Source organism: Platichthys flesus, chromosome 8 (genome assembly GCF_949316205.1).
Source record: "Platichthys flesus chromosome 8, fPlaFle2.1, whole genome shotgun sequence".
NCBI lineage: Eukaryota > Metazoa > Chordata > Actinopteri > Pleuronectiformes > Pleuronectidae > Platichthys > Platichthys flesus.
The window spans coordinates 2,500,766-2,522,569 of record NC_084952.1 but is presented as its reverse complement, the minus strand read 5'-3'; the positions used below and the strand labels follow the sequence as shown (position 1 = coordinate 2,522,569).

The 21,804-nt window shown below is 43.6% G+C and overlaps 2 protein-coding genes across 4 annotated transcripts; both read right to left on the bottom strand.

The window, feature by feature from the left end:
- Positions 1-441: 441 nt before the first annotated feature.
- On the bottom strand, positions 442-16,880 carry sec24b (SEC24 homolog B, COPII coat complex component). Of its 3 annotated transcripts, none has more exons than XM_062393869.1 (24): positions 16,604-16,880; positions 15,391-16,050; positions 14,985-15,128; positions 14,045-14,197; positions 10,906-10,989; positions 10,500-10,660; positions 10,003-10,187; positions 9,722-9,824; positions 9,488-9,614; positions 9,302-9,411; positions 8,915-9,027; positions 8,647-8,765; positions 8,214-8,269; positions 7,585-7,791; positions 6,864-6,987; positions 6,588-6,746; positions 6,148-6,321; positions 5,757-5,867; positions 5,251-5,426; positions 4,680-4,817; positions 4,142-4,246; positions 3,438-3,530; positions 2,744-2,847; positions 442-1,451 (listed from the first exon to the last, which is right to left on the bottom strand). In XM_062393869.1, the coding sequence occupies exons 1-24, from the start codon at positions 16,692-16,694 to the stop codon at positions 1,337-1,339; spliced, it is 3,612 nt and encodes a 1,203-aa protein (XP_062249853.1). In that variant the 5' UTR covers positions 16,695-16,880; the 3' UTR covers positions 442-1,336. The 3 variants fall into 3 exon arrangements, with proteins under 3 accessions (XP_062249853.1, XP_062249854.1, XP_062249855.1); XM_062393870.1 differs by having other exon boundaries at positions 9,488-9,611; XM_062393871.1 differs by lacking the exon at positions 14,045-14,197 and having other exon boundaries at positions 16,604-16,879.
- An 844-nt stretch (positions 16,881-17,724) lies between these two features.
- LOC133958680 (thiosulfate sulfurtransferase/rhodanese-like domain-containing protein 2) lies at positions 17,725-21,772 on the bottom strand. Its single transcript, XM_062393593.1, has 9 exons — positions 21,496-21,772; positions 20,343-20,632; positions 20,128-20,236; positions 19,910-20,029; positions 19,511-19,616; positions 19,181-19,296; positions 18,765-18,923; positions 18,422-18,560; positions 17,725-18,273 (listed from the first exon to the last, which is right to left on the bottom strand). Exons 1-9 carry the CDS (start codon positions 21,625-21,627, stop codon positions 18,044-18,046), a joined length of 1,401 nt encoding a protein of 466 aa, XP_062249577.1. The 5' UTR covers positions 21,628-21,772; the 3' UTR covers positions 17,725-18,043.
- Positions 21,773-21,804: the final 32 nt, after the last annotated feature.

Sequence of the window (21,804 nt, the reverse complement as noted above, 5' to 3'; positions counted from 1 at the left end):
CGCCCAACAGTCTCCTCATTAAACCACATTTAAATTCACGTGTGTTGCATATTCTTACTTTTGGATTCCCTCCTAGTGACACACTGACTCATAAACATCTGGTTTTCATCAGAATCCGTGAATTATTCCCTGTGAACGGTTCTTCTCTGATCAAGCTTCGTCAAAATCCCTCCAGTAGTTTTTGTGTAATCCTGCAAACTACCAGACAAAACAAAACTATCTAAGTTGTACAATGAAGTTGGAGCTTTTAGAAAATAAAGGTTTGAGCAAATTTCAACAAGTTCAATTTAATGTATAAAAGTCAGAAGTGTGTATTGGATGGATGAACAGCTTCTGAAATCTTTTTATCAGTTTTTTGCGAAATCTGCTCACTAACAAATTCAGACGTCAACATCCAACAAACTACAGATGTGTGTTCATGGCTCAGTGAAAAGAAGCAGATCTCTGTTTTTGTTTTTATTTAATAAGCTGGTTCATAAATTATCGCACATAAAAGATTCTTTTCAATAGTTACAAAGTGGAGGAGCAACTCGAGTCAGCGCCCGGGAAACAATAAAACAAATGAGAAGAAAGATTGTTGACAGAGGGACTTTTCTGCAGGAGGACACACAGAAGAGCGGGGGGGTTGGCGGGGGGGTTTAAAAATGTCCAGTCACCGGTGAAGCTCCCGCTCGTCTTCCATCCTCGAGACAAGCAGCAAACAAAACGGTGACATTCGGATTTCAGAGCACATGCCGACAAAAAAAACAAAACCAACAGAAGGAATGCTTGTTTCCGTTCTCCAGTGTATTCAAACTAATTAAACTGAAAGGGAGTAAAGAAGGAAATAAATTATAAAATAAAAACAGCACTAGCTACATGTGCAGATCACGAAAAACAACAAAACTAAAAACGTACTGAAGTGGCATCTTCCTGGCTCAACGTTCTCTCTCTCTCCCCCCCCTGTTGACCTCCTGTGATTGGATGAGAGGCTGAACGAAGGCTTGACAGTGATTCAGACGCTGCAGGAGCATTTTCAACATTTCATTTTAACATGTGACAAATCCCCGGTTCCTTCATCATATTTCATTCCTGTAATTCTTTATTCTGTCCAGAGACGTTGCCCCCCCCTCCCCCTTCCCGAGGGTCACATCACGGCTGACCGGTCGGCTTCGAGGGTTCCTTTGTTTAAGAAGACCGTTTTTAAAATGAAGGGGAGGTAAAGCCACCTCCCTGCAAACTGGTCTGAGGAGGCGATGGGCGTCCGTCACTGACTAAAGCTAGTTTTCACACTACGAGGCTGAAGTCCTCCCTCGCACTGGTCTGAGGTCAGAGGTTCTCTCCGACTGACGGGAGCCTACTTGGATATTTGAAGCTGAACGTGCTCCAGAAACTCAACGTAAGATGAAGCCGACTCCGACTTATCCTCCACCAGGTGCTGGAGGATGGAGGCTTTCCCCGCCGCGTCGTCTCTGCCGGAGAGGAAAGAGGAAAACAGGGTTAAAGTGATGAGAGACATGACAACACCAGGACTTCGGTTCTGATATAAAACAACAACCAGACTCTCTTTCTGAATTGCTTTCTTTCTATAAAACTAAATCTTCCCCAAGCTTTGAAGTGCTTCATGTCACGATCAGCAGCTTTGCCTTTCTTGATTTTCTTGATCTCTTGGCATCGTGTTTTTTCTGATCTCAAGTGAAATGACTCATCTTGTCAGTTGCGGGCGTCTGAAGCGTCGGCTGCGGTTTCAGGAGCAACAGAAACACTTCTGACCGACTCCACCCATCAGGGATGAGGTGTGGTTAGTGATGAGCCGACAGACATGTGTGAGTTGTGTGAACTTTAAAAGCTCCCGTCAAATTTTTGCTTTTTCAACCATTTCATAAACTTCCTCTTGTAGTTTTATTGTTGTTTTAGATCAGTGAGTCCTGCACGTCACCCTCCACCTAATCAAATCCACTTTTCACTGTTAGCTCTCCGTCCATCTGTCTGACATCAGCCCTGCTCGCCCAACAACACTGAGAAATGTGGTTGAGCAACAATGCTGTGCCGTGGAGGGGAGAGAGAGGAAACAGAAACAATAGGTTCCCTGTGGAAGCCTTCGCCTCCTCTGGCAGATCGGTGACCTCAACGTTACTACGTGTTTACACTGGAGATTGTTTTCTGTCATCCTCGGGCCATTCGCTGCAGGGAGACAGTTTCCACTCTGACATGAAACCAGTCACACCCTGTTTCTGCTCAGCGCTGGGTGACAGCGACTCACTGGGAAAGAGCGAAGAGTTTTCAGACAGATGACAAGAGCAGCTACAGTTATAAGTTTTAATAAACTGCTTTACAAGAAATATCTACGTTTGTATCATCTTATTCTTGATTGTTTAGATGTTTAACCTCAACATCTGGAGCCTCACTGGCTCCATGCGACCTGGGAACTCACCTTCTCCCTCGTTTCTCACATACAACCCCTCTGGATAACTTCCTGAAATGTTTCTGGAGTTCAGTGCACTTCTGAGAGCAGCTTCATTTGGAACATTTTCATATTTTCTACCATTTGAGTTCAGACTGATGCTCTTTTCATCAGTTCCTCTCAATGTCCTGGAGACTTAGCGCTTGTTAAAAAGAAACTCTTAATATTTAGAATTCCTTGAAATTCAACATTTGGGCAGAAACCTGCTTCGTGACCCTCCCTCACTTTCTACCACCGAGCTCGTGGATATGAGATGTGTTAAATCGTCAGATGTGGGTCCAGATGTGCAGCGGAGCTTACTTGAGGACGTGCAGGGTGGAGCTGAACGCTCGGTTGTCCTGCAGCCAGTCGAGGAACGCTCGCACCCTCTCAGACAGAGTCGTCTCCAGCTCAGGAATGTGACTCTGGGATTCAGAGAGAACGAAGCGGGGGGGCAAAACATCAACAACATTGTTTTCGCTGCAGCGAGTTTCAGACAGGAAACAGATACAGTCGATTCGTGCAGCATCTAGAAACATGCCTGTGGTCTGAAATGTGGGGTTTGTGTGTAGGTGGGTGCATTGGGCCGTGTGTAGAAAGACAAACAGTGCTGACAGCGGCTGTTTGTTCTGGGTGTTGCCATCGTGCCCACAGTGTGGTAATGACAGAGTTTTCTATCTAACTGCGTGGTTTGTTAAAAAAGGATAAAGACAAGCTACAGCAGCACATTTGTTTTGCTGCACGAGTTATTTCTGTGAACAAAACAAAAATGCAGTTCCCCGACTGTGACTCATTTTCACTGGAACGTGCAGAGTGCTGCGTTGCATCATTCATGCAGAAACTGGGCGGTGGCGTTTTGTCAGATTTAAACTGTACAACAATAATTCAACTTCCCTCATCAGAGTCAATCTCAGTCATTTCCTGAAATGTTGGATGTGAAACGCATCATTTCTCAAAGCACGTTTCTTCAGGAGGGAGCTGCTCATTCACAACAGTCAGCGTAGGTGTCACTGACCATGTTGGGGGGTATTGAGGCGTAGTTGGAACAGCCCAGAACATCTCGGATGAACATCTCGTTGCAGCATTTGCCGATCCACAGATAAAACACCTGCAGACGGAAACAGAGCCGTGTCAGAACCGAGCGTCACGTTCAAAAGTATTTAACCCGCTTATGAAATCTGAGCTAAACATCACAATAGACTTAATAAGGATGGATGATGAAAAATTAACACTAACAATAATTGTTATAAGAACCTAAAATAAATTGGCTTTACTTTCCGTCATGTCCACTTTGATCTTCAGTCTGTGTTCAACTAAGCTTACATCTTATTTTCTTAATTATCTAAATAAAACTGTTAATCAACTCACAGGTCTACAGGCTCTGAGAAATGTTGAGTCAAAGATCTAAAGATATTCATTAAATGACAGATATGAAAAGGAAAAGACTCCAATCCTCACATCTGCTTGAGTTTCACTAAATTGATTATTCGATTATCAATTTGACATTCATCATCAATTTTCTGCATCTTTGAACCGAATTCTTTCGTGTCAAAAACTGAAATAATTCCATTTCCTATTTTATTATCGTCTTGAGGTGGAAATTCCCCTGAAATTAAATTACACCGACGCTCAGACTGGGCCGGTCCTGCTGCTGAGCTCTGACATTAGAGGAAAACATCTCTCTTGTGATTTAATGAATAAATAATACAGGAAGCCTACGTTGCCACAGTCCATGAGGAAAGCTCCGTCTTTAGTCAGTCTCTCCGCAGCCAGGTGGAGCAGATGAGGTTGAGGAACCACCATGTCGTTCAGATGGAGCGCCCCCTGCAGGTCACACAAGATGGGTGCGACAGATGAGCTGGAGGAAACTCAGGTTTGTTCCACAAGCAGCAAAATCAACAGATTTATAAAGTGTGTAAAAAGTGGGTGAAATGTGTTATTTACTGTTTTCAATGTACAGTTTACAAGCTTTATTTAGTGATCAGGACTTTAAAGTAATCTGTATGTTTAACATCCGCATTTAAGATATAATAATTAATTTGGATTAACATGTTGGTGCTGATCCGGATTAGTGGAAAGATCCAGGGAGTTTTATAACATTCTTAAATAGGGCTATTGTTTGTATTGTTATTTGTACTTCAGAAAAGCAAATCCAAATACTTCTCTCACTTCTGGTTGTGACTGTTTTTGACTTGAACCAGTTCATCAGATTCTATGACTCACTATTGGAATATCCTTTAGTTCAGTGGAGTCCTACCTGGTCTGAAATGTTGTCCAGCCTGTACAGGTCGGGATGAACCATCTGCATCATCTGCTCCAGCGGCTGCGTCTTGAACTCACACATGGCGAAGACCCGCTCGTCCAGTCGCGTGCTGGTGCCCGTCCGCAGAGCTTTCTGGAGACACATACACAGGTTTTATCACAATTATTTACTCATTCATTTGATGGTCTGACAATAAAATATATGTTAAATGGTCGGTTTGTTCCTTAATGTGACCTGTTTGTCAACATCGACACACCCTGCATGTATGAATGGACCCTGGGTGGAGGAACAGTCAGTGAACATGTAGAAGAGTCAGTATGACTGTAAACTCTGCCTTTTTTAGGGTGTGTGTGTGTGGAAGGGACTTTTGAGGTGTGTCCTACACACACACACCTCATACAGGGTGTTTTGGGTGTGCAGAAATGACGTAAGTGTATTTTATGATGCGTAATATAATTACTTTAATTGCATTATTGTGTTTTGTTGATACAGAACTTAACATGTTTCCGTTTGCGTGTCTGAAGCTGTGATGAACTCATGTAACGAGTGAACTTGTGTGTCTCACCTGTTTGAGCAGAGCGAGGATGTAGAGAGGGAACAGGCGCATGGAGGAGGGCACCACAATGCCGGACTGATGCATGTTGGACACGTTGCTCTTGTAGGAGGTCACCATGTCCACCACGGCGTTCACCAGAGCGTCCCGAGCATCTGACAGGCTGGACGATATCGACCTGTCGATGGCTGGAAAAATAATATACCATAGTAACAGACCTTCTTCAGGTACATGTGAATAAAATACTTGAGTCTTGTTTTATAACCTCCGAGTCTCCTATAGCAGTTCACTAAAAATGCCTTTTGCAATCTTGCTATTCTTAAGTAAACATCATTGTCTACTTTATCATAAATTATTAATTTCTATCGATAACCATTTGCAAACCTTGCTATAGAGTTTTTTTCCGCGCAGCAGTTTTAATAATCTCTGTACATTAAGGCACCAGGCAAATTGTCACCTTTATGGAAACAGATACTTTTACAGGTCACAGCGATGAAGTGTGTCTGTGAGAGACTCACCCATGTTGGCCAGAAGACAAGTGATAGCTTGGACATCAGCCCCAGCGTACACGTCACTCAGCTGGTTGACCACCGGCAGACACAGGGTGTGAACTCGAATACGCCTCTTTCCTAAAGACACAGTCACACACAGTCACACACAGTCACACAGATGCTTGAGTTTCTTATTCGTTTCAAACTGCTCAGAATTGAACCATCAAAAGCTTTATCAAATGATCTGGATTAAGAACTTTATTTAACTCTGCTCCACAAGTTCACATCTGGAAATCTGTTTGAATGAATACAAGCTCCTGTTGTTGGCCGATGGAGCTGGTGAGCTTCTAAAGTTATTATAGAGGAATGATCTCTGCTCACTGAGCTTCACAGATTCCCACATCCAGAGTGCGTGTACCTTTGTTGGAGGTGTAGAGCAGCGCAGCCTGGAAGCAGGCCAGAGACGAGTCTGCCAGAGAGTCATCGATCGACATCTGGACAGCGAAGGCGGAGTCTGGGTTCACGTTGGCGAGGGACAGCAGGTCGGTGGAGCGCACAAAGAAGTTACCGTGGAACGTATGGATGGATAAACCTGAGAGGGAGCACAGAGGAGGGTAGTGAAATACAGTCAGGTAGAAACATGTATCGATGGAATCAGACGGGTGAACGTCTGAGCAGATTTCATCTTTGCTCAAATGCAGCTGTGAGCATTGCATCACTCTCCTTGTCAGGAAATCCAGCGTGTAAAACAGCTGCCAATCAAATGTCATCTAATCTCGAGTGACCCAGGAAATACAACTGTCATATGAGATAACAAACATCTGGAAGGGCAGTGTGCCTGAGCTCTCATCCGCTCACCTTTAGTGCAGCGTATTCTCATAACCGCCTCAAAGCCGATCTTCCTGGTGAGGTAGCGCTCCAGATCCTTCTGGAACTTCTCCAGCTGTGCAGGGTTTTGGATGTAATGAAAGGAGGGGTAGTAAAAGATGCTGCCCGCTGAGTACTTGGAGATACAAGCTGGAGAAGAGACGCAGAGAAAGAGGAAAGGTTTTTATTTAGAAAAGAGAATAACTACAAATGTACAAACTTTCAAAGTGGCTCTCAAATGCTATGTTAGGAGAGAGGCAGTATTACCTAGCGAGGCCAGGTCAGCGTACTGGGAGCTGAGCAAGAAAAGATCCACCCCGATCTGTTGTCCTGAGCAGTCCAGAGCCAGCTTCTTATAAAAGTCTGTGGCCGGGCCGAGGTGCTGAACTCCCTGCAAAGAAACAGACTCATAACTTATCGTCTGATCGGTTTACAAAGAACAAGACAGCACTTTAAGGTTATGGGCATATTTCATTTGTAATAGCTGGATTTGGTCCAAGTTTCCTTCTTTCGGTCTCTGAATCCTCCAGAAAGTTCAGAATCTAAAAAACAGAGATTCATTTTCCCTGACAAAGAAAACACATCTGTTCTTTATTCATTATATTCATGATTTGTGGCCACATTTCTGCAGCATGTTCCTGGCAGCCGGGTTCTGTGTCATGAACCGAAAACATCAAGACAATAAATATGAATCCACATTGAATCTAAACAGAGAGGAAGAGAAATCATCCTTCTGCACTAAACGTTTTTTACTTTAGAAGTCATAAATCTCAACGAAATGGTCACTAAGCTCATTCAAGTTCCCAAATTCCATTTGAAAAACGCAACTGGCTGGGAAAACCATAAGAGAAAAACACTGCAGTTAAAATGTGCCAGTCAACACCTTCAGAAGGGGAACACACACAAATCACTGCAGCAGCACACACAGAAACTCAAACCTCCATTAACCACAGCAAACATCCAGAAACACTCCTTTCTCTCTCCTCACCTTAGTACTGGAGCGCTGGTTGGGGTCTTCTCTCGACTGCAGCATACCAGCTCCCAGTGTGGGCAACTGGGTCTGGAAAATCGTGATGCGGCCGCCCGTGGGAGACATGAGCTTGAAGGCCGCCTGCAGCGCCGGGCCGAGGGCACTGTGGGTCTCCTTGGTCTGACTGAACATGGCTGGCAGCGAGGTGAGCAGGTCCTGCACCAGCTGGAGGAGAGAAGATGGGGGGTTGAAAATGATGCAATGAAAAGTTAAGACCCAAGTGTTGAACACATTTCTAGCCTTATTGTACATTATATATTAACTCTGATATGCTGGAGATGTTAACACAGCATTTCACTGCATATTGTAGAATGAGCACAACATTTTAAATTCAAATGTCAAGAGAAGAGAAGCAGAAGAGAGACACAGATGAGAGGAGAGCAGATAGGTGAAGGGATTAGAGGAGAGAATAGATGGATGGAGAAGAGAGGGAGAGTGGGAGCGACCGAAAGAGAGAAAAGAGCAGCAGGCATTAAAGGGAATAGAAATAGGAATGTTAGTAGGAAAAGGAAATGGTGGAGACGAGAGAGAAACATACAAAAAAATGGCCATCGCCACATTTGTTCCCACAAAGCAGGACAGTGTACCTCTCTGCTCTCCTTCAGGTTCACCATCAGACTGTCGTGAGACGGTATAAAGACATCTATGAGAAGAGAAAGGGACACAAGCCAAAGGAGAAAACTGAAAAATCACAATTTTCTCAAAAGGTTCACATCGTAAGAAAACAGAAAAACATGGCCAAGATATACCAGTTTCATTTGGATACTTCAAATAATGGAGAAATGGTTGAATAGGGTTAGTAGGAAAAGTAATTGTACTTTGAAAACCCTCCTTAAGAAAAAATAGGCTCATTTGCATCATAATGTGTAGAAATTGTGTATAAATGTTTATAAATCTCTCAAGATTTCTTATAAAATAGTTTTTATGTGTCAAAGAAGACCAGGTAGTCCAGTATTTCCATGATCAGATGATAAAAACACAATGTTCCATCTAAACCCTGGTTCCCGTTAGCAGACGTACCGTCTATGTCTGACACCACCAGCATCTGAGGCTGGGACAGTCCCTCCTGCAGGTTGTAGAAGTGGATGGTGCTGTCGAAGGTCAGGAAGCCCACTCTGGTGCGAGTGTCCCCAGGCAACCTGAACAACAAAAAATGATTTGTCAGGTTTAGCTGGAAGTGCTTTAGAGAAATGTGTGTGACAGCTGTTCATAACATCCCCTTCTTGACATCCTCTACTTGATCTTAACAGACTCATCAACCAGCCACATTAACATCAACAGTACTCACTTATCCAGGTTCTCCAGAAGTGATTCACAGAAGTACTTCAGGTAGCCTGCTTCCACAGCGTTGTGACACACGTCCAGGACGAACAGGTACACAGACGGCTGAGGAGGTCTCAGCTGAGCACACAGGTCAGAACATGTTAGTGGGATATAAAGAACCTGAGATGAGATAAAAACTAAGCTGCTGAAAGTGAAATTGCTGATCTGTAGTTTATGTAACTTTATTTTTGTAATAAATTCCGTGGGGTTCCATCAAACATCTATTTTCCCTCTTGACAGTTAGTAAAAGTTCCTATGCACTGAGACAACACTGCCCTCTAGTGGACAAACAATCACACCACAGGACCGACTTAATAAAATAATGCACTTTTTACAAGAGGAGCATGTTTACCATGTAGTCTGAGGAGGCGATGAACTCCACGGTGGCGTTTTGAACCTCCGGTCTTTTGTGGGGCTCACCATACGACCTGGTGACCGGGTTGTACATGAACTCATCTGGAACTTAACGAGGAAAAACACAAGTGAGTAAAACATCTGCAAAACTATGGAGAATATGCATAAACCATTATTCTCCTACCATCATTGACTCGGTAACAGAGGTTACACTTCCACCTGCGCTGGTCCAGGAAGGTGACAAAGGGATTGATGTAGGTACGACAGGAGCGACAGCGCACTATCGTGTTCGATGTGATCACTGGTAACTGCTGCAGGAAGAAAAAGGAAGAAAAACAAGAATACAAAACGTGTCTTGTGAGATGAGCATTTTAAATTCTTTGAAGTTTTCGTCCGTGCTGCAGGCGCTGGTTCACACCTGTAAGTCTCTGAAGGGATGGAGGAGGAGGCCCAGAGGGAGCCGGGCCTTGTTGAGTAAAGCCTGTGTCTGGGGGATGCTCGTCAGCGTACACCTGAATGTCCTGATCAGCAGAAGAACACAGGGAAAGACAAGAGGGGCTTAGATAACACAGCCACACATTAGATCATGACCAAGGTTAAGTTTGTGAGACAGAGTTTTAAGGTATAATGTGCTATTTACCCACAACTAGATAAAACTTGGTAGATAAAAAGTAGTTGGATCCCCCCCACTTTACTTACTGTGGACTGCAGTTGACCTTCTTGAGGTCACCATTGAGGTTGGGTACAGGGGCCTCCAGGGGCCTCGGGGGCAGCAGGTTCCTCTCATGCATCAGGTTAATCGGCGTCAGGGCCTCCTGTTCCAGCTCCGGCACCCCGCTAAGGCCCCCGAGGGCCGCAGACAGCTGGGACAGGTTGGGAAAAGGCTGAACAGGGGGGGGGGGGGGGAAAGAGAAATACATTATAAACCTGTATTTAGTGAGAACTGGTGTGACAATGCAGCAAGAACACGATCACAGAGGATATGATCCCCCCGACTCTGACACAGGTCCTTAACATTGCCACCTGCGTGGCTCTGATTGGCTCGTGGGGTTTCTCCAGCAGCTAAAGCAGCCAATCACAGAAGAATAAGCAGAGCTCTGAAAAGCTCCCTGGCAAGAAATCTGCATTTTGTATCCAGGCTCCATAATTTACAAAACACCCGTAAGGGAAAACATCAGTTAACACTGTGGCCTCACCTTGGAGTAATGCTGGTAGCCTGACTCGTACTGGTCTTGAGTGGGAGAAGAGTCAGGGTGGGGGGGAGGCCCCTGAGGATAGGCTGGCTGCATGCTGGAGTAGCCATAGCTACCGTAGGACTGAGCCTGGCTGCTCATATCATTAGAAGGTGGTATAGAATCTGGGGAGTAGAGACAGCATGTGAACTGGATTTCTACATATGAGACAGTGTCTCATGTAGTTTGGATCAATGACATTCATGTGGGACACGTGTCCTTCAATCAGCTTTTCACTGCAGATAAATATTTTGGTTTCTCAAAGTGACACATTTTGACCTCTGGCAAAATATAAATTGGGTTGTTTTGATAATCAAGGTCATTCTTTTTGTTTAAAGTTCATATATTTGTATATAAGATAGAGCTGTACCTGGATAGCTGCCCCCTTCAAGGGAATCATAGCTGTTGGGCACCGGAGAGGCACTGCCAGTGGTGGAGGAGGACGTGTCCCCACCTGAAGAGAAGAAGAGAGGAAGAGTGAATCACAGAAATATAAACAACCTGAGAGTAAAGAATAGAATTAAAAGTCAAGATATGAACGAAGTACAACAAGGAAAAAAAACTAAGTCCTTAGAAGATGGCACCAACAGAACCTGGAAGAGCAGATCACTTGGTGACATCATGGTCTGTACATTAAATAAATAAGCAGCATGTGAAGGAACGATGGTCAAGATACAAATGAGAGAACAGGAGGAAGAGAGGGAAAGGAGCAAAAAGATTAAACATTCAGAAGAATGAAAAGGAGTTTCTTTGATTTGACCATGAGGGAGGAAAGGGAAGGCTGCGTGAACTCTGAACGAAAAGGATGAAAGGACGCACTCCAGTTTGGAACAAGCTAGTGTTCACAGGTTTGGTGGAGAGCTCAGGCCTCTGAGGACGGGAAACATGGAGTGAATGGTGAGATAAGATGGAGGAAAGCGCTATGAGAAGAAATACAGGTTATGAATGTTATTAACTCTCGTTTCTGTCACTGGGTCTTTAATTCAATGTTGTGCATTTAATTTCCTCATGATTTCCTCAGTGCATGATCCATCTCCCTTTCTCTTTCACACAGTTTCCTGTTTCTATATTTTCTTTTGCACACTTTAACATTTTCTGAATTTGCGACCTTCAAAGAAAAATGCCCAGAATTGTGGCAAACAGGTGTAAAAAGAAGAAGACGACAGCTAATTGATGTAAAGAATACGTTTAAAGACACTTCAAACTAACGACTTTATCTTGTGGTAGGGAAACGTGTTAAGTTCGTTATTTTAAATCTCAAGGATGTAAAATCACCGGGAACATTTTTGGATTTTTCTGTCTAATCTTTGGTTGTTGGTCTGTCATGTCATTTCATGAATAGATCTTTTTTCCATAGGAGGATTACAAGGTTAGAATATTTGAATGAACCATTTAATCTGGGCCTCCCAAAAGGAGGGATCAACCAACCGCGAACCAGGACACGACAGGTCTGTGGCAGAGACCTCATTGGACAGGACACGATCCAATTATCTCCGATTAAATCTGACCAGAAGTCTGCTGGATTATCTGGTCTGCAGGAGAAAGAAGACACCAGAACAGCTAAGCCCTCTTCCTCCCTTTCAAATACTTTTTTTATAAATAGCTTTTTTTTTGCACTTCAGGTAATTATCACCATTTTCCCATTTTTTATGGACTGAAATCTTTTTTTTTAATAATCATAGGACTCACCAATAATGAAAAAAATCCTTATGTTCAGGTGTAAATGGTAACAAAAGATATTTCATTTATGTTATCTATGTTCGTTTATTCATAAAATATGATGTAATGGAACTTCCTGTAGTTTATACATCATAAATTATATATTCTTTACAACATCAAACATCCACGGTCAACTTCAGCAGTTATGCTGTTACTGAGCAGTTTTCTCCTGCTTTGTGTGAAAATAGGGGAATTTTCATTTTTCTATTTTCCAACAGCTAATTTTTCAACCGCAATGATTCACTTAATGTTTGCAATGCGGTGAGTGAACTTATTAAAATGTGTAACATTTAAGATCAGTTTATAAGATGTAATAGTAGCCACCAAATTTAGCTTTTTCCCGAGAGTACAAGCCCCTGGCTATTTATTGCCACTGGATTGCGATTCCACTTGCTCGGGTCAGCCGCTGCTTTTCTTTTATCTGAAGTGACGTGCTAATGAATAATAGCTGTGCTGAGATAACCTCTGCCCATCCTCCCTCACAGGGAGCGAGTCAGTGGGAACATGCACGGAGAGCCTGGACCGGGCAGCAGGGGACTGGCTATATTTAAAAACACGTTAACCTCTGGCTGACGACACGCGGCCTGAGGGACAATCATCTGCAGAACACCTCAGTCGCACTTAACCTAACACCGAGCTGTAAAAGCACAGTGCAGCGTGACACGAGCCAGATATGTAACAAGAAGAAGTTATATTTCTTTCCCAAATACAATAATTCCTTTTTTTACAAACTATAAAATCTGTAATGTTGCATTACATTTCTGTAATAAGATGTCGTTAAATGTAAATTCGAGCAAGATTAATGCCCCTGGTGACTTTTAAAATAACAGTTATCAATTTTATTTAGTCTAACATATTACTCTCATTTTAAAGATGAAGCCGGAAAATGCTATGCCTCTTTGATTTATAAATCCCAAATGACAGACAACAATTGTTTAATTGATTGTAATTTAAGTCTTATTTCACCCCTCCACTGAAACTTCTGTCACATGTTTAGTGTTTTTTATTCTTTGACGCCGGTCTTTATATTTGATCTTATGTTATTGTTTGTGTTTTTTTAATAGTGCTGTATGAATTAAAATTATTATTATCCATAACAACTCCAACATCTAATTTCATAAAACTCACTCAGCTCAATATTAAACAATCCCATCTACTCCCAACTAGTATCCAGCCCGTGAGGTCGGCTCCTCCTCTCTGAGCTCTACAGTTGTAATACGACTGAAAGTAGGAACACGACATATTGATCACAACTCAGGGATTACTCAGCAGCACACAAGAGGGACCGCTTCCACTGCACGACAACTAGAAAAGCAGAATGTGGCTCAAGGCTACTTACCCGTTTACCTTTCTGAGATAAGGTTTCAAATCAGTGTTAATTCGTGGAGGAACAGAACAGGGTTCAAAAGATGAAATCGACATTAGGGAAGAGCACTGATGACTGTGTGTGTATGGGGGGGGGGGGGGGGGATGTGAGCAACAGCTGAACTGTGGAGGGCTGTTGCAAAGGAGATGGAAGGAAGGTGAGGAAAAAGATCTGATTAGCCTATTAGAAAAGGGGAAGGTACAGATAAGTGGAAAACTCATTAATGGTGATGAGAGCAGAGCAGGAGGGACAATCCTCAGACACAGAACAGATGTGTGGCGGTGATCAGACCAGTGTGACACGAAAACACACAAATGGCAAAGTTATGTTTTAGAAGAAAGTTTTAGACATAACTAAGAGAAGTTTAAGGGGATGGTTGAAGCGGTAGAGGAGGGGTTATGGGGAGGTAAAAGCTAAAGCAGACCTGCTTCCTCATCCTCCTCATCATCATCCTCCTCATCCTCATCCTCTGAGCTGGATGACGAGGGGGCTGCTGCCGCTGCTGCTGCTGCTGGGCCTGAGGTGATGGCAGAGGCAGAGCTAGCTCCACTATTAGCAACATATCCATACTGCATGCCTGTTGGAAGGGGGGGGGCGGGCGGGAGAAGTAGATAAGAAACTGTCAAGACCGGTTCGTGGAGAAGGGACGGTGGCGCTCATGCAGAAAACTAATATGGAAAGTGTAAGTGACAACTTGATGAGGCGAAATTCAAGGTTAAATTTAAAACCATTAAAATTCTGGCAAGATAACTTAAAACTTCCACGTGCAAAAGTTGTATGTGTGCATCATATCTCTTTTATCAGAACTCAAATGGTTTCATTTCCTGTGGTTTCTCTAATCGTGGTTTTCACCGGTAATGATTTATCTGATTGTTTAACGACCTCAGTTTCAACACCACAGGTTAAAACAATTCACAAATATTATTGGAAATGTTCATAATGATAACTTGAAATATTTCTAACCACCAGGCGTGACTGTTACAACATGTCCACTGCAGATGTGTGTCCTTTAAGTCTTTAAGCCCCCTGTACCCAACCTGTATTGCATGTTTTCTGTTGCCTGAGGCTATATCGCTCAGAGGACAATTATCTGAGTACACATACAGGTATAGCAGCTTTGGATATGGATAACCTGTATATACACACACACGCAGGCACACACAAACGCAGGCTGTGATTTGTTGTCTGTTAGTTACAGGAGCAGCTTCTCAACTTCCATCAACACAAAAAGCCTCCACATGTTCTGAGATGTCACATCAGGACCTAGAGAGCAGTGTGAACAGCTGAAGCATACTTCCTGTGTTACCGCCATGTGAAGACAAACCAACTGAAACATTTTGTATCACGAGTCTTCGTGTCATTACCTTGGTGGTGGCCCGGCGAGGAATGGACCGAAGTGGCTCTTGAGGGCGCCTGGTCTGTGTCTGCACCCCCAGTGCCACCGTAGGAGTTATAACTCTGCAGGGCCTGGTGGCTTTGGTCATAGTGTTGGTGGACTGTGGTCGGGGCTGCAGGAGAGAGGAGGACAGAAGACAATGAGACATATAAGTACGAAATATCCATCACGAAAGGTCTGGAAACAAAGTATTATTCATGAAGCTGTGACAGAATAAATATTCTTTTCTATGACAAAACTATATTCTTTTGGTTAATAGTCTTTTCACAAATGCAGGGAGGAAACAGTGCATGTGTTTAAGCCACCTAAAGATATGTGATTTGAAGGAAACATCTTTAAAAGGCAGAAAAGCATTATTTCTGTCAGGCACACACCTGTGCTTCCTTGTCCGTTGACCGTTGGCCCCTGACCGGGAGGACCCACGCCGTACCCGGGCTGCACTGGTGCTGTGGAGGCTGGCTGTAACGTGTTGTACTGATGGAGCGGTGCACCCATCTGGGTGGGCAGCACTCCGGGCGTGGGAGGGCTCTGCAAGGAGCTCAGCGTGCCGTACTGACTGCTCCCTGGCCCCGATGGGTACGACACGATGGGGTAGAGGGGCGCTCCGGTGCCGGGAGCTGTCGCCGGAACCAAACTGGGCTGCTGCTGCTGCTGCTGCTGCTGCTGTTGAAGGGGCTGTGCCGGGGGAGCGTGGTACGCCTGCTGTCCATAGTAGGATCCTGGAGTGGTGTAGGGCGGCTGCTGCTGCTGCTGCTGCTGTAAAGGCCGCTGGTTGTACTGGGTGTTTGATGGTGGGGGTGCAGGACAGGGGAGTGTGGCATATGGCTGAGAAGGGGGACCAGAGCTTGGAGGAGCACTGTATGCAGAGGGTGCTACATGATGCTGGGGGAGAGGCTGCTGATGGTGCTGCTGATGGTTGTTCTGGTAGTAGTGAGCACTGTTCGTAATGGGCGCTTTGCCAGGGACGGTGGGGTAGCTGTGTGGCGGAGGTGGGGCTCCATAGTAGCCTGGAGGTGGGTACGTCTGAGCTGGACCTGGTGAGGAAGAGGAGGAGGAGGAAGAAGACAGGTGCAGTTAACATCAGAGTTTCATCTCAATCAGTTCAGTGGGAAGATAAATAAAAACAGGACATATGTTCCATTCGCTGCAGACAACCAGCTGATCCCAGTGAGCCCAGTACTGAACCAACAACCATCCCAGCAGCAGCAGCAGAAGAAAGAACCAATCATTCCAGTGTGAAGTGATCTCAGCGTCTCACAGCTTCTATAAAACAGAATATACTGAGATGATGGCGCGCTAGCTGTCACACAGCTAACCTGCTGCTAGCCCCGAGCTAACATTAGCCCTGATCCCCTTTGAGTCAGCTCTTAACTTAGCTAGCTTTAGCATCCAGCTAGCATTAGCCGAAACACTTTAATTCCAGATTTTTATTCCGTCGACAGGATTAATTCTCGGCTTCGCTGCTGTAGATGAAACCGGAACAGACGTTTTATAGATTAGAATCAATGCTCGGTAGGTGACACACGAGCTGACATAGAATTCTACCGCTAGCGGGCTGGCTAACGGCACCATCCCGGCCTGTGTTACCGTTCTGACGGGGCGGCGCGGCTCCTCCGTTCGGCATCGAGTTGTGGTTGTAGCCGCTGACGGTGCTGCTGGTGGAGCCCGGCGCCGACATGGCTCGGTCCTTCCGGCCGGGTTACTCCCGCAGGTTCGCGGCTGGGGAGATGCACATGAGCGGTTTGTACCACAAGCCTCCGCGGGTAGGAAGAGCGGTCGAGAGGCGGCTTTTGCGGCCGCGGCTGGTCAGTGAGGACCCGGGCAGCCTGAGCAGCTCGCCGGGGCTGAAGCTTCCAGTATGGATGAGGAGCAGCTTCACTCCGCCTGGTGGAGCTCTGCTGCAAGTGTGGGGCCGTCCATCACTCTTAGAATATTACAATTATAATATTGCTTATTGCTATAACGATATAATTACTTAAAAGAAATACATATTATGCGTAGTACACACACTTGGCCCATTTAAACACCTTAAGGTTTTAATGCCAGTTTTTGTCATATTTGTCATTTTAAGTGTAAGTGTTAAGGCAACTCACTGCAATTAAGCTTTATTATTCTTTTATATTTTTCTATTATAAGATGAATAGATTTGACTTCAGATTATCTTCTTCATTGTGTCTCCACCTGTTTGCACCAACAATTGCACAGTATGCACATAATGGGATTGTATTCTAGGTGTAGGTTTTGAATTAAATAAAAAGTGAATTAAACCGTTTTATACACATTGCAGTTTTTTCTCACAATTACTGTTTCAAGTATTTGTGTTTTAAAAGTTCAGGCAATATAAGTACCACTCCATTAACAATGTAAGCAAAAACTATTATTACTTTAAACCTGTTGCACTTATTGGTACACCTGATTTAATAGTGTCCTGTGTCAAAAATAACCTTATCAGAATCCCAGTTCTTCAGTTACATGTGAATTTCCTCATTCAAGTCAAGTCTAAAATCAACAGTTAGGAGCAGAAGAAAGTTGATATGAATTCTTCCTGGTTTTGGTGTATTTGCTTTGTATCTACACATTATTAGGAAACCTAACATCAAATTAATTAAATTTGGATTAAACATAAAACTATTACCATTTGAGACAAATAAAAGCATGTTATGAACAAAGATAATTCACAAATAAGCACAAACACACACGAAACACAATGAGATCAAAACCCCCTGGGACAAAGTATTATTTATTAATGATAAGGCATTCCAGTTAAAAATCAGTGTTAGAAAACCTATGAATTCTGCAGGTGTGTATTCATATACACATAAATAGGAATCAAGTCTTATAATTTTACATCGGATTCACAGATTAATTTAACCGGCTAAATACAGTTCATCTGACCTAAAACTCGACATTTGTACAAAAAAATGGATGATTAAAATATACTCAATAGTTAATATATAATATTTACTATCCCTGGAAATGCAGCAGTTTTCATGTGACCGTAAGAACTCATGATCGATCACTGTAGAGTTACACATCCTGAGGGATCCTGGGACGCCCGTCTGTGCACTCGCACTCCTCTCTCTGAAGTGGAGCAGCGGACGGTGCCTCGCTCTGAGCTCGTCCCTTGGTTTGGCAGGTGGGACAGCAAGAGGTGTGTCCGTCCCGTCTGCAGCTGGGACACGACAGAACCAGCTGGCAGCAGAACTGGGTGGAGCAGAGCTTGTACTGGTCCCACGGACTGCCGCAGTACCTGCAGTCTGAACAGACACAGAAATATGTAACTTTGAAAGTTTTTTAACTCAAAGACTAACAAAAGAACAAGGAAACATTTATGATATTATTAAATTGTCTTTTCATAATGTCAAACTATTAAAAGAAGCTTTAGAAAACAGAGAGGACACTAACCTGAGATGATGTCTCTGTTGGAGGAGATGGTGTAACGCTCATCAAACACAAAAAGTTTTCCACGATAGAAACCTTCTGGGAAACGCTCCAGGTACTTGTGAATTCCACCTTTCAGCTGGTAAACCTCTTTGCACACATCCTACAAGGAGGCAAGGACATGTTAGGAACGGAGTAAACAAAAATCTAGCTTCTGTCTTAAGGAACAAGTGAAATAAGGACAAATGAACATCAGGACCTAACAATTCCCTCTTGTGAAGAAGCAGCAGCCTGCATGAACATCTATCAATCAAAATAAGTCATGTAAATCTCCTCCTGTATCGTGAGATCCAGGAGGTCCACCTACTTTCGAGCGGAGGTAGGCAGAGCCTCGCTCACAGCGGATCCCTCCTGTGCAGTACATGAGGACCTTTTTGTCCCTGAACAGGTCAAGGTTCTGGTCGATGTAGTCCGGGAAGTAGCTGAACTTACGGATGTTTGGGGCCAGACACTCAGTAAACTGCCCCTGGAGGAAAAAACAACAATAACAGTTTGTACCAAACATTGCATCCTTCATACGAAGTTTTTCAAAATGGCTGTTGAAGTGCCGTCTTGAATTCTGGTATACGCAGTGCAACAAGTTAAACACAGTATTTGCTTACATGGTGTAGATATCATAAAAAGGGGTAAAATAACCAAAGGCTCAGATTTGGTCAAATGATTTTGCCTTCACAACCTGTCTAACGGAATATTATTTACAGGGAATCTGATACAAGTACTTACAATTTTACTCTCGTAAAAGTTGCGGCAGTCGAGGAGAATGGTGTCGGTGCACAAATCCCCTTCGGTCAAAAGAGCCTCCACCTCTTTGTGAAACTCCTCAGGCTCCAAATGAATTCCTGACAGGAAAGAAACGTCTTTTTACTGACACAAGCATCTTCACAAACCACACAAATTAAAAGCTTAGAATACCAGCTGTTGCAAAACAGGACTTCAGTTAATTTACTGACATAGTAAATGGTTTTCCTGGAACAACCCAAATAGACCTATGGGAGTTTGTTTGTTATTACGAATCAAAATCCATTGCATAGTGTTGCAATAATAATAAAGTACCTGCTAATTGGTAGGAGATGACATCAGGGTCCACTCCCATGGGAACGATTTCTTTATAGACCCCAACCCTGAGTTCTGTGAAACACTCTGCACCACCATCACTGGTCTGCAGGCACAAGCAGGAACAAACACTTTATAGAATAAATGAGGTAATGTTACTTAATTAAAAGATTGGTAAAGATGAAGATCACATGCTTGCAATAAGACTTTGTGCTAACTTAATTAAAGGCTTCCCTAAATTATGTGTTTGTTATGTATACAATTATACGTCAGAGGTGATTTTAAAGATTTCACTGATTCTCCAAGCCTCAGATGATTCTCTGTTATCACAGTAAAAATGACTTTTCAATATGACATATATGTGACATTACAAAAGACAACAGTGAATGAGACACTAACCTTAAAATCCTCCCTCTTCATCCTGAAGAAGGGATGTGAACACATAGCGCTGATGTAAATGTCCGTCGCCACGTCGGTGCCACCCACTGTTCCATTGACGCCCTCGGACGCCACCCTCACCTGCAGAACAGGTTAATTTTAAGGGGAAAAATAACTTTAATTAAACGATTCCTCCTTTTCAATCTATTCCAGATGTATATATTTATGTGTAGGATCACCTTGCCAGTTAGATGGAGCTTTACACACAAAGCTTTCTGCCAAGCACAGATGACCTGTGGATCCTCCACTTGACAGTAGTGATAAAAGAGGACAACCGTTCCTGGACCCCTGGTGGAAAACAAGGGAACATCCATCAGAATTTATGATTTTATAATTTACACACAATATATCAAAGACACCAGACCTGAACCCAAATGAGGAGATTCAAAGTTACTTCTGAAGCTGCTCCTCAGAAATGTGGCTGGTGTCGGGTATCCATGCAGAAATGTCCACCGCCTCGGCTTTGCTCTCGTTTGTTTCCTGTGTTTGAGCTTCTTCCTCCAGTTGGCTTAAAAAACACTTGTATGTCGTCTGTGTCAGCTGCTCTATTTCCCCCACGTGAGTCCTGGCCACGTGTTTGTGAATAGCCGAGTGGTCCCTGAAGGTCTGGCCGCAGCAGCACCAGGATGCTAACCCTTCCTCCTTGCTGCCGTTGCTCTTGGAGGTCACAAAGACTGCAAATGACTGTGGAGAAAGACACGCATGAAATACATTTAATTAAAGACTGAAATTAGAGAGTAAAGTAGACCGATGATACGTTTGACTTTTGAAAAGAAACAAATCCAAGGACACCTTATCAGTCAAGTTTAATTTAAATTTTTGATAGAGCTCCCTAGTATCTTACTTTTAAGAAAATGCGACCACACGTTCAAATAACAGTCAATATATATTTATAGAGGTACGATTAGAGTGGGGTGCCCACTTCTTTCATCTGAGCACCTGCACCGCAAAAAGTCTGTGAACAGCCCTGCTCTGTCCCTATCAATTTATATTAAAGGTTCAGTGTGTAGTGACATCTAGTGGTGGAGTTACATGTTGCAGCTGAACACCCCTCACCTCAACCTCAGCTTCCAAACATGACAGAGAACCTGTGGTAGCCTCCAGTTGTCATAAAAACTCAAAGAGGTTTAGTTTGTCCAGTTTGGGCTACTGTAAAAAACATGGCAGCCTCCGTAGAGAGGAGTCGCTCCTGATGTAAATATAAAGTATTGAAATATAAAAAGTCCCATTCTAGAGTTAAGAAAACCACAATTCGTGCAATTTAGATGAAACACACTCCTGAAAACATCACTAGGATTTTTTTATTTTCAATTTCTGCCAGTAGATCCCTTTCACCTAAATCTTACACACTCAACCTTTAAAGAAACTGATCACTTTTAGACGATTGGTGAATGTGCGTGTGTGATTCCAGCTGTTGTGAATTCATTTGTGTTAAAGTTTGAATATTATATCTCCAGTGGAAGTGTCCCGTTGTGTCTGCAGCTCTGGTTCTGTCTGTAACAATGAAGCATCCGAGCCTCAGTGTTTAAATCCACGTGGCCTCTCACCTTCCTCCTGCAGAGGCTGTAGAACCTCCTTTGGGAAGCACACAGCTGTTTCTCCTGCTTCACGCCACTACCACGCGTGGACGAGTCCGGCTCCCAGTCTGAGAACTGGGAGCAGGGATCCTCTGCTGCCATGTTTGTTAAAATGTCAACAAGAGGAAACAGGAAGCGGCGGGATTTGATCAAACTCTCATTGAGCTTCTTCTGCTTTGCGGCTCAAAACGCAAATAAAACCAGTTGTATTGCGATGATTACAAATTTTTGTCATGTTGAAAAACACAATTTAATATAAAATGTTTTATTTAAACACAC

Excerpts from the sequence above, each read along its gene's own strand:
- sec24b (XM_062393869.1), bottom strand. The coding sequence starts at position 16,694 with ATGTCGGCGCCGGGCTCCACCAGCAGCACCGTCAGCGGCTACAACCAC. Across the intron at positions 16,051-16,603 it reads CGCGCCGCCCCGTCAGAACG|GTCCAGCTCAGACGTACCCA; the intron begins GTAACACAGGCC and ends CTTCCTCACCAG. Across the intron at positions 15,129-15,390 it reads CAACGGACAAGGAAGCACAG|CCCCGACCACAGTCCACCAA; the intron begins GTGTGTGCCTGA and ends TCTCTCCTGCAG.
- LOC133958680 (XM_062393593.1), bottom strand. The coding sequence starts at position 21,627 with ATGGCAGCAGAGGATCCCTGCTCCCAGTTCTCAGACTGGGAGCCGGAC. Across the intron at positions 20,633-21,495 it reads ACAGCCTCTGCAGGAGGAAG|TCATTTGCAGTCTTTGTGAC; the intron begins GTGAGAGGCCAC and ends CTTTCTCCACAG. Across the intron at positions 20,030-20,127 it reads AGCTCCATCTAACTGGCAAG|GTGAGGGTGGCGTCCGAGGG; the intron begins GTGATCCTACAC and ends CCTGTTCTGCAG.